General features: G+C 35.4%; 2 protein-coding genes and 3 long non-coding RNA genes across 5 annotated transcripts; 1 reads left to right on the top strand and 4 right to left on the bottom strand.

Moving 5' to 3' along the window:
* The first annotated feature begins 235 nt into the window (after positions 1-235).
* On the top strand, positions 236-3,101 carry LOC108574170 (conserved oligomeric Golgi complex subunit 4). Its single transcript, XM_017936702.1, has 9 exons — positions 236-319; positions 404-601; positions 686-1,060; positions 1,125-1,333; positions 1,401-1,844; positions 1,931-2,153; positions 2,226-2,492; positions 2,592-2,777; positions 2,844-3,101. Exons 1-9 carry the CDS (start codon positions 248-250, stop codon positions 3,099-3,101), a joined length of 2,232 nt encoding a protein of 743 aa, XP_017792191.1. The 5' UTR covers positions 236-247.
* A 3,013-nt stretch (positions 3,102-6,114) lies between these two features.
* LOC108574194 lies at positions 6,115-6,885 on the bottom strand. Its single transcript, XR_001891412.1, has 2 exons — positions 6,580-6,885; positions 6,115-6,485 (listed from the first exon to the last, which is right to left on the bottom strand). It is a non-coding gene; the product is annotated as an uncharacterized LOC108574194 (long non-coding RNA).
* A 3,269-nt stretch (positions 6,886-10,154) lies between these two features.
* LOC108574189 lies at positions 10,155-11,360 on the bottom strand. The gene is made up of 2 exons (XR_001891410.1): positions 10,383-11,360; positions 10,155-10,286 (listed from the first exon to the last, which is right to left on the bottom strand). It is a non-coding gene; the product is annotated as an uncharacterized LOC108574189 (long non-coding RNA).
* Positions 11,361-12,313: 953 nt separating this feature from the next.
* On the bottom strand, positions 12,314-14,815 carry LOC108574190. Its single transcript, XR_001891411.1, has 2 exons — positions 14,710-14,815; positions 12,314-13,854 (listed from the first exon to the last, which is right to left on the bottom strand). It is a non-coding gene; the product is annotated as an uncharacterized LOC108574190 (long non-coding RNA).
* On the bottom strand, positions 13,861-14,701 carry LOC108574188. Its single transcript, XM_017936724.1, has one exon. It carries the CDS (start codon positions 14,510-14,512, stop codon positions 14,105-14,107), a length of 408 nt encoding a protein of 135 aa, XP_017792213.1. The 5' UTR covers positions 14,513-14,701; the 3' UTR covers positions 13,861-14,104.
* Positions 14,816-16,742: the final 1,927 nt, after the last annotated feature.

Here is a 16,742-nt window from a genome sequence, read left to right as displayed (position 1 = left end):
ATACGTTCAAACGATCCACTACCATTGCATTTTATAATCATTGCTTACAGAAATCTCGATGTGTTCCCTGAACACATTAGTATAAATGTTTACTTATGTTAATAGGATTAAATAATTTTGCATTTACTACTATTTGTCATGTAAGACATTTCACCTCGCATACATTTCCGAATCTAGCGATCTGCCTGGAAAACGTTTAAAAAACTTTCGTGTTATATCTTTATTTTCATCTACGATATTTTGTACAATGCATATTATGGATTTACCTATGAATCAACACAATTTGTCGCAGATACTACATAAATTAACAGAAGACGAGGTTTTGTATCTTTTTAAAATAAATTTTCTATGATAAATATAAATACATTTTCCAGTTGCTTGAGGAATAATTATTTCATTGCAGATTAAAATAGAAAAAAATCTAGAAAATATACTTTCAAGGCAATGTCACATAGAAGCAAAATTACAAAATATTTGCAAGGTGTTACCCAATGTCACTGTAATACGAACAGAAGGAGAAAGGTTTTGTAATATGATTGCATGTACTAATGAATTAGCAGAAAATGTAAGTGCTAAAGTGAGACAATTGGATTTAGCAAGGGTAAGTTGAAATATAATATTAACTTTACTATTTATTTGTTCATTATACAGCAAACTATCATTGACATATTATGTTACTCCATAGAGCAGAGTATATGAATGCCAAAGACGTGTGAATGACATTCTTGATTTACAATTATGCAGCGAAGGTGTAGCTATGGCATTGCGTAATGAAGATTATGAGCAAGGTGCAGCACATGTTCATCGTTATTTATCAATGGATCAACAATTATTAGAAAGAACAGCTGAAGATATTTTAATGGATCATACTAGTATTAGTAGTTCTTTAATTACTTTACAACAAGCTGCTTTACAACTTAGAACTGTTGTTACACACAAGTTTGATGAAGCAGTGAAATCAGAAGACCTTGCATCTGTTGAAAGATTTTTTAAAATATTTCCTTTATTAGGAATGCACATTGAAGGGCTTAAAAAGTTTTGCAGCTATTTATGTACAAAGGTAATAAATTTCATAGTTTTCTAAACATTACATACTTCATATAACTCTGTATTTCTAACATTAGTTACAGGAGACAGCACAGAAAAACTTAAAGGCAGCCTTGGAAATTAAAAGTAACGACAAAAGGGCACCAGTTATTTTTGCTGACACTATGACATTATTATTTGAGGGAATTGCTCGTATTGTAGAAATACACCAGCCAATAATTGAAACATATTATGGTCCTGGAAGACTGTTAATGACAATTTCTATTTTGCAAAAGGAATGTGATAGGTAAATCATGTATAACTTTAAAAATAATATTCTAAACTACTTTTATTATTATTCATTTCCTAAATAGGCAAGTTAAAAAGATTATTGCGGAATTTATGAAGCATAGATGCATATCTAAAAAAATACAGATGGTAAATGATCATCTACGAAAACCAAGTTCTGAAAGGGCAGATCCTAAAGAATTTGATTTGTTATTGGGAGAAATTACTATAATGCACTCACGGGCGGAGCTATATATTAGATTCTTAAAAAGAAGGGTTAAAACTGATATAGAAATTAGTGCAACAAATGATACCCAATACAAAGACTTAATAAACGAATTTGACAATGTTATCAATAACTCTGATTTAGCACGTGGTATGCAAGAACTTTTGGGTGCTTATCTTGCATTGGAAAGATATTTTCTCGAAGAGAGCGTAAATAAGGCATTGGGAATGGATACCTTAGACCAAGATCAACAAACATCTAGTATGGTTGATGATGTTTTCTTCATAGTACAGAAATGTATAAGGTATTGGAAAGATTATTACACATCCCATACAATGGAAGTATACATATATATTTATTATATGAATTTTACAAAATTCACATACATAGGCGTTCTATGTCAAGTTGGAGCATAGATGGTGTCTGTGCTGTAGTTAATATGGCTTGTGGAATATTAGAAGGAGAATTTGCAAATAGATTACGAAATCGATTACGACAAGGTTACCCAGCAGGATATTTAGATTTGGCCCAAGCTTACAGTGCTCTTCAAACAAGTATACAGCATGGTCGTTTACAAACATCAGACTCGGAACTCGCCCGTCTGATGTTTTTGGTAAAATTAGTTACAAGCTTCAAAGCATGAAATATTTAATGCATTAATTTATTTGATGTATTTGTTACATAGGCATATTTAAATAATACTGACGTAAGTATCGAGTACGTGGAAACGCTATGTAAAAGCCTTAGTACCGAAATAGATGCCGCATTTCCCAATATGCAAAATAAAGATAGGGGTAAAATCGACAGTTGCTTATCTGGTTTGAAAGGCGTTATGTCGATTTTACGAGCAGTTACAGATTATGGATTAGAACAATTGCGAGTAAGTGCCGTTAAACCAAGAGTCACTCCATGGGTCGATGCGTTTTTATCTGTGGATCATCATGTGAACGAGGTAAACTAAATATTGAAATAAAATCGTTATGATGTAAATACTACGTGAAATGGAAACGAGCTTTATGGAACTGTAATAACAAACTATGAATATTTCTAGGACGATCTATTAAGATACGAAACGGAAGAACCTTTCGTACAAACTTTGATTATGCATTTAGAAGGTTTGCTGCAGAGCTTTAAAGGAAGTTTAACGATATCTAATTACGATGCTTTAATTGGTCTTCTTACCGCTGAAGTTACAGCTCGTTTAGAAAAAGTTGTATTGAAGTCTACTTTTAACAGAGTAAGTATATTGTACAATTGCATTTTATATCATATGTTTTTCTTACGATCAATTTCAATTATTTAGGCAGGAGGTCTCATCCTTGATAAAGAAATAAGGTCATTAGCAAGTTACCTAGCTGCTGTTACTTCTTGGTCTGTACGTGATAAATTTGCACGATTAACGCAAATAGCTACTATACTAAGTGTGGAAAAGGTAGAAGAATTAGCTGATTATTGTGGTGCAGATGCAATAGCATGGAGACTAACATCTGCTGAAGTTCGACGTATCGCATCCTTAAGAATAGACTTCCGCTCAGAGGACATAAAAAGATTAAAACTTTAGTGTTTATTCAATTCTTTATTATCCATAATAGTTGTACAATAATAAGTCCAATAAACTATTATATTATTAAAAATTGATTCCTTATTTGAATATACTTTTATTAAAAAAATTATTTATTTCAATGTTTTTCCCATGTCTGGTTATCCGTGTAAATTCAAGGTTTAAATAGTTTTACCTATTACCACAGACAACGTACAGGATACACCTTATCGGACTTTGTGTCTACGACGCTGAGGCTGAGAAGACCCCTAATTTAGCCGTGTTTATTACGAAGAATAACTCGTCCAGTTACTATGTACTTAAGTATTTAGCAATACAGAAATAAGTATGACAAGGAAAGGAATACGGTTAGACAAGGATAGCATTAGAGTAATGAGTTATACAAGGAAAGGTACATGGATGAACATTAACAGAAAATTTCAAAAGCAACAGTATCACTATCTCGTGTTTGGTGACGCGAACTACGATTTTTAATAGGAACACAGAATATAAACAGAGGTATTAGACAAGGAAAGCACTAGTGTGCGACAAGGATAGAGAGAAAACGTTTCCTATTGGCTGGCGGACAACTAAGCTCCATCAACCACGGGCTACATCAAGTCGGCCAGGGAAGAATCATTAAAAATTCAATAATTACGGTGATTCTGTGAACTTTTAGAGTTGAAGAATAAAGTGTGAACCTTCAGCAACATTCTCATATAGTTTTTAGTACACTAGACCCGTTCGATAATTAGTTATTAACAATTTTAGTACGTGATGTCGGGAACGATACCGCATACCGTCATGTATCTTTATGGTTTTTCAATAATTTCATAGGTTTTTGCTGAATTTCCATACAACTAACTATACGCGTCTGAAAGGCAACTCCTTTAGCTACGTTCACATATAATTTTTATTAATGTAACTCTTGTAGCTTAAAAGTTATTAAATATTATATGAGAGAGTCTTCTATTCATCGTATTCGAGTATAGTCAACTCTTGCAAACAATTGCTAATATCTCATAAAGCACATCACGTACGCACTTAAAAATAATTGGAGAATATAGGCAAAGGTCTGTACTGTATTTTGCATGCTTGAAAGTGTAAAATTAATCATGAATATTCGTGAAAATGACGGAAATCCTTTACGCTATAATACGACGAGAGTAGTACAAACTCAAATAATATTTAGTAACACATTATTTACGACAAATTTGTGAACTTTTTATATTAAAGAATGAAGTACGGACCTTCAGAAACTTTCACATATAAATCTTAACGTAGTAGACCCATTCGATAATTAGTTATTAACAATTTATTACATGATGTCGGGAACGATACCGCACACCTTTACGGTTTTTCAATAATTTCATAGCTTTTTCCTAAATTCTCATGCAACTAATTATCTGCATCTGAAAGGCAATTCCTTTAGCTACATTCACATATAATTTTTATTAACATACTCGGTATAGTTTATTATTTTCATACTCTGAGAGTCTCCTATTCATCGTAAACGTCTATAGTCGACTACTACAAATAATTGCTAATATCTAATAAACCACACCACTTACGGTTATCAAACTAATTGCAGAATATAAATAAAAGTCCATTCTACATTCTACGTGCTTCAAAGTGCATAATTAATGACGTATTTCCTTTGAAATAACGAAAACCTGTTGCGATTGAATGCGACCGGTGCAATACTTTCCCAAATAATGTTTAATAACTCCTAAACTAAACCGAATATGTTAATAAAAATTATATAAGAATGGAGCTAAGGGAATTACCTTTCAGACGCATACAGTTAGTTGCATGCGAATTTATTAGAAAACTACGGAATTATTGAAAAACCGAAAATTTATGCGGTATCGTTCCCGATAACACGTACTAAAATTGTTAATAACTAATTATTGAAAGGGTTTAGCGCATTAAAATCTATATGAGAAAGTTTCTAAAGGTCTACACTTTATTCTTCAATTCTAAAAGTTCACAGAATTATCGTAATTATCGAGTTATTAATGATTTTTCCCTGGCCGACTTAATGGTGACCTGGCCGCCATCAGAAGGTGGAGCTTAGATATACGCGGACCAATAGGAAACGTTTCTCTCTATCCTTCTTGCACAGTAGTGCGTTCCTTGTCTAATACCTCTGTTGACATTCTGTGTTCCTATTAAAAAGTTGTAGCTCGCGTCACCAAAAACAAGATGGCGTCACCGTCACTCTTCTATCCTTGTCTACCCCTATTCGCTTTCCTTGTCCAACACTCGTCAATATTGCTATCCTTGTCTAACACCCGTCAATATAGCTATCCTTGTCTACCCCTATTTCTTTCCTTGTCTAACCATTTGACTTAGGTGGATCTTCCAGGAGACCGTAGAAATCGAAGAAAGGACGCGGATATCAGGAAGACTAAAGAAGTGCAACTATTTATTATAACATCGTATAGGATAGACCGTGCATCTTATGGGACTTTTTGTCCGCGGTTTTACGACCGAGAAAACCCTTACCATTTTCGTGTCGCTACCAACGTTACCGATTCAATGTAGAATAAGATTACAAAAGCAATGGTTAGAATTGGAATTAAACGTAACTATGAAATTACAAATAAAAACGTAAGGTAATTGTTTATTAGTAGATAATTCATCATATGCGCTTATTCTACTGCTGTCAGAAGATCGTAAGCAATCCGCGCAATGTAATATATATACATATGTATCTTTATATGCAAATTTAATAAAAGAGGATTTTAAACATCTGTCAATTTTACCCATCGTTGATGTTTGGATTGTACGTAATTCCTAAACTCGACCGCTTTATATCGTAAAAGGCATAACAAGAACTCTGATTTTTTACACAATCGGTATTTCAGAACGTTGCATATAAAAACACATTAGATGCCAAGTACTATCCTATACGTCAGCTGTGGTTTAACTAAAATGAATGGTATTGACTCATAAGGTTGAAACGTTTATTTAAATTTTGTTAATAATAATTTACATATTTCACTTATCTTTTAAATATTAATACAAATGATTTTTTCTTATACCAAATTTTATTATCACAGTCGAGTTTCTTTCTTACATTTTCATATATGTAATTTCCAAGGTTACATTGAATTACGTTTTATAAAACTTCTCTCTCTCCCTCTTTTATCAGTGTCAATTACGAATCCTTACTTTTAGTTTATAGGAAGTCTTTCAGTTGCCTCTCGAGTGCCTGGAACAACGTACCACGTTGTTGGGTATATGGCCTTACCTTCTTTTTAGAAATAGAGGGAGAGTTTTTTCCTCAATCGTTAGACACTAATAGATTTTAAACTGGTCCAATCGAGTGATGGACAATAGATGCAAACCCAATGGAATGGAAGGAGGTCCTGAAGAGCCAGTTGGTGCAACCAGGCTTTTCTACGATCGTTATTGATAGCCCCTATCAGTACCACTATGCAAGATTTCTTGAATTGTAAACGACAAGAAATTGTACGATATCCTTCTTTCCTACCTTACACGAGAGGACAGGATGATACTTCGTCTGATGGTACACCAATCTGGTACCAAAAAGTGCTGAACTTTCTTCGCTCAACAACGAAATATTCCTACTAGTCAGCTGTACATAAATATCGTAGGTCCCACCATGTTCTCAACTTCCTCAATCGGGACCTGAAACTTAAATATCCTCCTCCTTCTCCTTCTAACAGTCCCAACATGGTCTTTCCACAACGAATATTTTGAAGAAAACACCAACAGTAAGAAATTATTAACAAGACTTGTAAAAGTCAGCAGAGGGACGACTACCTCAGATTTAGAGAAAGCCCATGTCAGTTTGAGTGTACTTCATCAAAGAAAACCTTCTTGAGAAAAACCTGAAATCTCCTGGATGTTCTATTTTTCTACGTCCAGTGAAATTTAGTGAAGATTTTTTTCCATGTTCCACGAAGTCCCGCGATGATGCCCATTCTTCTACGTCCCGCGAAGTCCCACGATGATGTCCACATTCTTCTATGTTGCGCCAAGTCCTGGGATGATGCGTATTCTTCTACGTCCCACGAAGTCCCTCGATGATGTCCCGCGAAGTTTCGGAAGTGTAATCAAACTTCCGAAGTTTCATGACGATACTGTTCCCTCCATATTCCACAGCGTCCCTCGGTGATATCCCTCATCTACGTCTAACGAAGTCTCTTCATCCACGTTCCGTAAGTCTTCGGTGTTGATATCCTCTTCTGTCTTCTTTTGCGTCCACGATGTCCGACGTTGGTAGCCTCTTCTGCATCCACGAAGTCCCGCGTTGATACGTTCCGTAAGTCTTCGGTGTTGATATCCTCTTCTGTCTTCTTCTGCATCCACGAAGTCCCGCGTTGATAGCCTCTTCTGCATCCACGAAGTCCCGCGTTGATAGCCTCTTCTGCATCCACGAAGTCCCGCGTTGATAGCCTCTTCTGCATCCACGAAGTCCCGCGTTGATAGCATCTTCTGCATCTACGATGTCCGACGTTGGTAGTCCCTTCTTCTGCGTCGACGAAGTCCGACATTGGTAGTCTCTTCTGCGTCCACGAAGTCCCACGTTGCCGTCGACGAAGTCCGACATTGGTAGTCTCTTCTGCGTCCACGAAGTCCCACGTTGATAGCCTCTTCTGCGTTGACGAAGTCCCACGTTGATAGCCTCTTCTGCGCTGACGAAGTCCCACGTTGGTAGCCTCTTCTGCGTTGATGAAGTCCCACGTTGGTAGCCTCTTCTGCGTTGACAAAGTCCCACGTTGGTAGCCTCTTCTTCCTCTTCTGCATCCACGAAGTTCCACGTTGATAGCCTCTTCTGCGTTGACAAAGTCCCATGTTGTTAGCCTCTTCTGCATCCACGGAGCCCCACATTGGTAGCCTCTTCTGCGTCCATGATGATCCACGTTGATAGCCTCTTCTGCATCGACGAAGTTCCGCGTTGGTGGCGTCTGCTGCATCCCTCGAAGTCCCACGATGATAGCCGCCTCCTCTTCTGAATCCGAAAAAATCCCGAGTAGATGGCAGATATTACATACAACAATCCGTTACAAAGATTTGTTCTATGGTTCCCGAAATATTAAGTTGTCTTCAAGATCTTCCTGATGTGCTAGATAAAGCCCGTCCATCTTCCTCTATGATATTTTCATAGTATTATACAAATCATGAACGGATACTGACTCTTTTTTATATATGTCAGGTACAATCGATATTCTTTTTCGAACACAACTTCGTTTCTCGGATAAAAGTGAGAAGATACATCATATTATGGAAGTTTGTTTCAATTCCCTTTCTTATACGGTGTTTTAAACATTTTTTCGTTTGTAGTATTTTCAATTCCGCCCATCCTATTACTATTTATATATATGGAAAGACTATTTTATAAATTCGTTTAAATAATGCTCGTTTTAACATTTTAAACAATACTAACAGTGTAAATAATAGCTACTTCTACTTCTCTCTTTTGTTATACGGAAGATGTTTCGAATTTCATAATCTTTCTATACAGGATATTTACATTTTTTTAGATTGCCATATATGTATATCGAAGTGCGTCATTTAATAGCTAAATCTGAAAATGAAAACATTCGTTACTAGTTTAATTCTCTAATCTAATAACTTAAAAAAAAAAAACGTCGATTCTTACTTTTTTAATAAAATAAAACGAAGACATTATTGCTGGAACTCTGCATCGCTCGATTTCCTGCTGTCTCAGCATCTGTTGAAGCCTTCATTCAAAATCCACAGCTGTTCGCTCGATTTTTTTTTTTTTTTACATACAACAGCAACTCGTCATAATGTCATAGAGCGCGTAAACAATTGCAACTCCGAGGAATTTTTAATATACTATCAACTTCGAAGCCATGCGCCTCCACGGAAAATGGGATATAATTTTTCTCCTCTTTATCAGAAGATACGAAGAACCATTATTCGTTTGGAAATTCTCATTATTAATACTTCAGTTATCCAATGACTCATAAAATCACAAGTCAGCATACCAAATTCTCATGGAACGATTAGATGTTACACGACATATCACTGATTATACTCATTTGCATCTCCCGAACTGAATAACTTTTCTTGCATGAATGAACTCGTGGAATGGGATTCTACAACATTTGGTTACATTTTGTAGGATATATACAAGAAAAGTTGGAACTCACATCTATAAGAATTTTAGATAAAACCCATTTTTCAATGAAATTCCTGTTCAGTTAAAGTAGAACCTTCTCTACCCGCTATCGCATTCCTCAAATGAACTTTGGTTTTATACAGCTTCCTTGAACATTCTACTCGCTTGAATCGGTGACTGCGTTACCTTTTCATTTACCTATTCGTCATATAACCGGTATAACAGTACTCTCTCCATTCTTTTTCCCCTTCGTTTCGAAAATTTCTTTCTCTGGATGGACTTAGTATTATTTTCTGGAACGTACCTATCTAATACAAAGTTAGTGGTGACCCCCCTCCCCCTTCATTCGTAACCCTCCCATGCTATTTATTTAAAATTATACATAACCAGATAGCCATACGACAAACTGCATGAACAGAAGGTATGAAACATTCGAGATATTTGAACAAATAATTAGTAACAAAAGATATAAGCCATTAAAGCGTAATAGAAAGCACTTGAACACTACCATAAAACATCACCAATCAATACTTATTGTCCCAACCACTTCTGATAAAGTTGTTCGTCATTTTAGAAAAGTGAAGACAGATTATTCACACTCACCAAAATCTTACTGCAATCAACGTTTGGTTACGAGTATATATATTATTTTAAATTATCAGACATATTTTTAAATATTTTGTACGAAGCATCTTTTCGATCATTTTATGCTGCATCCATTATGAAAATTTGCACTGCTACTACACAATCTTGACATATTCACAATTACTTAATCACTTACTTAATCACAAACAATTAAAAGCATATTAGCAAGTAGCAAAATACGTTGCAATATTACTTTAAAAGTTTATTCACTCAGAAAAATAAACAGAGTTAAAATTTAAAAAATGAAACAACACAGCCTGTTTTTCGTAATTAAACATTTCGATACTTTTACGACTGAAAAAGTCACGTTCAAATCTATTACCGTACTTATATTTGTTTCAAATAATTTTGCACAAAGCACTCGTCACAAGTCGGGTTTTCTTTTCTTAAACATACTTAGATCAATCGACAAGACGGAGAATTTTACGTGGACAACGAATCTGTAAAATATTTATACCGTTGTTTGTTAAGTGATCAAATTTGGAAAATATCTCTAATTTCAATATTACACGTTCGTGACAGTTTGCAATTATTACCTGATATGACGGTGGTCTTCGTGTTCTCTCTCTCTTTCTCTCTCGTCAATGTGTTATGCTTTTCTAGCAAGATCGAATTAACAATTTGTCATGATTTATTACGTATTCCCATTTCAAATCAGGTAAAACTTTTCTTGCAAATGCAATCGTTATCAAATTGTATAGAAGGTTTTTCGAAGGAATTTTACTAACATGTGCAACTTCTTTTTTCTAAATAATGCGCGATACATGTAATGACATTTAAGCAATACATACATGACCGTTAGATGCACTTCACAGCACAGGCTTGCCCATAGAACAGCGTCGTTTCATTAAAAAATTCATACCTCAGGAATGAATTTTCTTGAGTTTCCTGAAGCAAAAATCAGAGAGACCGCCGAAAAATACCCAAAACAAACATGTGTTTAAACATCCGAGTGAAGTCCTATAATTTGGTAATTCGGTATAACACGTATTTTAGAATTTACGGGTACCATGCTCATCACCATCATGCTTCAATTTGATCGTATATTAAAATAACTTGAACCATGTGTACATCCTCCAAACTCGATTTTTTCCTTTCTTTTTTTCCCTCTGTGGAAGTCCGAAAATTCCTTCACACCCCACCTACATTTCTCCGTATATACTTCCTACACATTTGCTGAATTACGGAAAGACCAAGGACAAATTTAATTTGAAAATATAATAACTACATATACCGTGAGAGTATAAAACATAAAAAGTAAAACTATAATGGTAATTTAAAACGATCTATGTACAATCTCTGCTCTTCTCTTCGTCCCTTCGTACAGATCCCCTCTCTTTCTCTTCCACCGTTAAACAAGTATCTTGGAATTCTCCTTTAACAGCCAAATGAAATGCAAGCTTACATTGTATCATGCTTATCGATAACAATATAGTTGCGCTTACTTCAAATGACTGAAATTGTAGAATGATTTTCCATTACTGAACATGAAACGAATATAGCCTGCGTCCTCCTTTTGTGAGAGAAAAGATAGCGACAGCGCACCAACCCTGTAGTAGGCTTGTAACACAAAATTGCATACCCGCTTCCCCCGCGTCTTTCCCCATTATATTTGTAACATCGAATTAAATTGTTACCTTCTTCCACATCTCTCTCCCCTCTCTCTTTAAAAATCTTTACTCTTTTAATCGTTCTTACGAGAAACATTCTCAATAGCGACTACATACATAGCACAATCCAGTTACGACTTGCCGTAATGTACGTACTTGAAGCGCACACAGTCGGGGTAAATGCGTTCTCTAGCCAAGCCTAGCTGAAACATAATTATTCACCCTCCCCCGCCTCCTTCGTCCCACCGCTGTATCACTCTAATTTAAACATACCATGAGCCTCTTTGTAATGCGAATGCGACGCGTGTGACCAGGAACAGAAACGATTGCCTGCAGTTGTTTAGTTGTACACACCACGAATACGATTTCTTTCGGGTACTCCTGCAGTGCAAAACAGACACCCGCACAGAACATCTCAACAAAATAATATTTAAAACAATATTTATAAAATCATATTTGATACCACGCTTTAACCACACGCATAGGACAGAGCAAGTGCCCTTCGAACCAACCAACTTTTTTTTTTTAAGTTAAAAACCTTCAGCTCCCTTAATTATATAACTGCATGATTAATGAGAAGCAAATTTCCAACCTGTATTCCAAGATTACCGTGAGAGGACTCATTATATCATTGATGATGAATTCCCTTGGAATTGAAAAACATTATGCATAATTTCACAATCATAAGGATATCGGAAATATTATCTACATGATATATATGTATAAATTCAATTTAAAAGATATCAGAGCTTATCTTCCGTGTGTCGCCATTTTTCCTATCATCGTTAAAATATCTTTCATATTTTCTAATTGACCATTTTCAATCGGATGTACATATTTGCAGTTTCTCGTGTTTGCTTTTTTCCCTTCTTTTTTTTTTTCGTTTATTCTTTACTCTCGAAACTCTTCTGCGCACCTCGTCGGGAATTGTTTTATTTATTAATCTAATAATATACATATTACGAAGATCTTCTTGCTCTAGCACCAAATAAATAATTAAGGAATATGAAATCTGTGGAAATATAAGTATCGAATAGCATGATAATGCTTAAAAGACGTATCTTGATATAACGCTCGTTAAAAAATTTTCATGGCAATTTCCTACTCAAATTGCGAGCCTTTGATAACATGTATAACATGCCCATATAGAAATTAGGTTGTTACTTGCTGTAATTCTTGGCTTTCCGGATCATCTAGGTTCAAGAGACATGCATTCGTGAGTAACTCCATACCTCGAGGCTCTTTATCCTAATTGAAATGGGGCAATGTGTGCAGAGCTGTTTGTTTGGGTGTCCAGCTTAGTCGACTTCGAATGGTACGCGTGAATAAGCCAGAGCAACCCATGTGCAAGTTGGCAGTATGAAGATTGGAAAAACCTTTCTGGACCTGAGAAAATACATTTGCGCAGGTAACGGAGAAAAGGGATTAGCTCACCAAACAGGACTTGCTCGAGTTTTGCTGCAGTTTGTCACAGTAAGCCTATGTGTATCACGCGCCAGACGACGGGTTTTGGAACTAGCGGATGCTCGGATGATCAAGATACAGAAGAGCGCGAACGTGAGATGTTATGTACGGACGTGACGACCACTTGATCGTGTGTGTGTGATTCAGCCACGAAACTTCAGCGCGAATTTCTAGAAACAAAGAGTGCGCCCCCCTCCTTTGTTCATCCCAATACCAATTCCTCTCACCACTCCTTATTTCATACAGAGAGACAGAGGGCCGAATAGCGTAGCGTGGCGTGGCGTGGCGTCGCGTCGCCGACCAGCACAGCCTGGACACGTGTGCGCGCAGGTCTCTTGCGTGCGATAGAATTTTGTTAGGTGTATTGCCGGACTGAAAAGGATTTTTGGCATTAATACGGCGTGAATTAAAATGAACATAGAAAAAATTGTCAATGGTCTTTTTCCAACATTTATTCTTTTTCATTCCTTCCGCTGCCGTTCTCTGCTGTATCACAATATTTACAAAACTTTGAATTAACATTAAACAACATGTACAAAATCTACGTATAAAAATCCTTGATATCTCATGACGCTACACCATATTAAGTATCTATTGGTTAAAAAATGCAGTATACAAGATTTTCTTTAAATTACATTATACAAATACGCAATGTTCTATGCATAAACTGCCATATATTTTCTGAAAAAAAGAAAAAATAAAAGTATCGAATGAAACACGCTGTTTGAACGATTTTACCAATAACTCGAACTCTATATATGATTACACGAAATTGCAAAGAGAAATGCATTGGTTCCGATACAGTTTACAAACCAAACCAATGAAAGACGTAGAGAGACTAGAGAACATGGGGTCCCTGATTCTGCGGTACGCCCAGCATCGCTGCAAACAGCAACTCCCTCCGCCCGTCCCATTGCCATCTCAAACGGTGAGACTGCAAGTAAAAAATATCCAAATATACACCAGGATAGTGATGCGACATCTAGTCCCGCAGCACCGATATACTGTGTACTACGATACACGGCCGGTACTGCTGCATTATCATTCGGGATTCCGTTTAGCCGCTCTGCTTAGGTCAATGCTTCGTTGACTAAATACTGCCAACCGTTGTCCTCTCTTTTTCAAGCTGGATTCACAACGCGCTCCTAGGTTTTTCAGACCTGGTCGCTATCCTTTCTATTCCTTCACCGCTGCAACGGCACTTTGATTTCTCCCAATTTAGACATGAAATGATCCAAGCTGCTCAATTCAGGACACAACGGGCCTTGCCACGGGTCATTTTTTTCTTGACGTAACTTCGAATTCCTTAGTTCTTCGTCATTGTAGAATTCGTAACACGGGTAATCTGTATCCTTTAAAAATTGCTTTTTAAATTGCTGCCACTTGGAAATTCTGGACAGTTGTTTGCTGCGCAGTTCGTGTTCAGCTTTGAACAAAGCACATGTCAGCACTGCTTCGACGCGCAAATCACGTTTGCGATTTCGACGACACATTAATTTTTTACACCGAACTCTACTAATCCAATTAGCCAATTGTTCGGTATGACTTGGTTTGTCGATGTCGATTTCTCGAGGTCTGCTCGTGGCCACCATGACTCGTGCGTAGTTTCCAATGATGTCTTCTTTCCAACGTTGGCGCGATATCAGCCGAAACTTTCTACTTTTCTTGAGAAACTGGCTAGTACGAAGTATTGACCAATCGAAGAGTCAGTTTTTACACACTCTTTTTACACAGTTTTTCTAACTTTTTCACCTAATTATTGAATAAGTAAGATAGGTACTACACCAACCTGTATCTGGCTCGTGTTTCTTGAACAATGGAAGGATATCCCACGATAACTATAAAGTAATAACTTCGAATCAGCGAGCAAGATACAGCCTTCTCCGCTTGAGGATGACTCAGGAAATACCAAGGTTCCACCCCTTGAGGCTGCTTTATATACTCACAAGCTAAGCGTTATGTAGTGTCCTTACGCGCGATCAATAGAAAATAGTTCCTTGCAAAATCTTACATTACGCTTAATTTTGCAACGTTTTTACAAAATACTTTTGTACATTTTATTTCTCACCGTACACGCGATAATTTTCATAGGAAATTTTATGTATATTTCATCTGGCGTATTAAAAATCTTCACTTTTATAAAATTACTCGTGGCGTATGAATGTGTTGTACGGTCAACTCTTCACCAATCGCGTGCCGTCTCGTTCAACGTCATATACTCTTTCGTTGCGGACAATTCTCGACGTTGCCAAGTCTCTTCTCGATGTTTCGATCAATGTTATAGCTCTTCATATATACATTTCCATCGTATTTTCTCGAATTTTATCATTTTTACGTTATATCACAGCTATTTTCATATACTACCGAGAACGAAAAGTAAATATGTTATTTACGTATTCGGAATTCGTAAAATCAGTTTAGTTTTATAGTTGTAACGAACAAAAGTTCGTAACGTTACTCAAACGTAATATACAAATTAAACGTAATATTTACGAAATACAATTTTTAAAATCGTAATAATTTGTACAAATTGTAAAATATCGTCGATTATCAATTTTAGAAAAATTGTACAAAAAAAAATTGTATATTATATTAAATCTATACATAATTATAATTCATTCATTTTTAATAAATAACTTTCTTTTGCAAATGTAGATGTAAAATAAAAACGATGCAATATAAATGTATGTAGAAGCAGTCGTATTTATTTAAAAGAAATTTCATTTCATAGAAATTACAAAACGTGGCAACGCCGACAGGGGTAACTGTTGTGTTACACCCAACGAATGTAAAAGGATGCTTTCCTTTCTGCGTCTTATTTTGCGATGTAAAAATAAAAATAATTTGTAATACACGTACAGAAGTTTGAATACTCAAATTAATTGAATAAAAAAAATTCTTTACATATTTCATTATGAAATTATTAAGGTGAAGTAAGTGAATCACGCTGACTTCTACCAGTGTGCATTCTTGAATTTTTTATAAGGTCTCATATTTTAACAGTAATTATTTCATGCGTTACTCTGTTAATGAGCGTAATAGCTTGCTTAGTGCGTACTTTATAAAACTACGAATCTTTTTATTTGATCATTACGCAATAAGCATGTACATATGAATGTTTAAATCGTGACTAATAAATGACGCATGAAAGATACATTTTGACCTTATATTTAACTTTCTTGGAAAAGGTATTCACAGTTGTAGTTACAAGTATTATTATAAATCTGTTTTTATACCATGTTCGTAGGAATTCGATAACAGAATTGCAGTTAATTTTTATACAAATAATGAATAAAAGATAACTCTTTACCATATGCCGTTCAATATTCCTATACGTACGATAAATATTTTAAAGTTATTTTAAGCCCTCGTCAATTAAATGCCAAGAAAAATTCATCTGATGTTACAAATTAAAGAAAAAAAACAGAACCTATACTTTATTTCTCTTTTTTTTTACGAAGCGTTACCGGACTTGCAAAGGTAAGTTTCCTATCTTACGTAATTAAAGTAAAAGATTTATTAAGTATAATTTTCGTAAAATCTACAAACCTAGTGCATGTACATATATACATACATACTAAGAGATAACAAAACGTTAATAAAAGTATTCCAAGTATAAAAGTACAATAGAAACAAGTTATATAGTTGAACGTATTTATTATTAAACAGTCTTCTTCAACACAACAAATAATTAAATATAATTCAATTTTTCTAATGCACTGTAAAATAACAATACATATTAATGTAATAAAATGTTTCTTTTATGTGTAAAGGGAGAAAGAACAAACTCTTTTGGGGTAGTTAGGATGAATAATAAGTAAA

The sequence above is a fragment of the Habropoda laboriosa genome, unplaced genomic scaffold (assembly GCF_001263275.1).
Source record: "Habropoda laboriosa isolate 0110345459 unplaced genomic scaffold, ASM126327v1 scaffold222, whole genome shotgun sequence".
NCBI lineage: Eukaryota > Metazoa > Arthropoda > Insecta > Hymenoptera > Apidae > Habropoda > Habropoda laboriosa.
This window is presented reverse-complemented; position numbering and strand designations above follow the sequence as displayed.

Excerpts from the sequence above, each read along its gene's own strand:
- LOC108574170 (XM_017936702.1), top strand. The coding sequence starts at position 248 with ATGCATATTATGGATTTACCTATGAATCAACACAATTTGTCGCAGATA. Across the intron at positions 602-685 it reads GACAATTGGATTTAGCAAGG|AGCAGAGTATATGAATGCCA; the intron begins GTAAGTTGAAAT and ends GTTACTCCATAG. Across the intron at positions 1,334-1,400 it reads TTGCAAAAGGAATGTGATAG|GCAAGTTAAAAAGATTATTG; the intron begins GTAAATCATGTA and ends TTTCCTAAATAG.
- LOC108574188 (XM_017936724.1), bottom strand. The coding sequence starts at position 14,512 with ATGGTGGCCACGAGCAGACCTCGAGAAATCGACATCGACAAACCAAGT.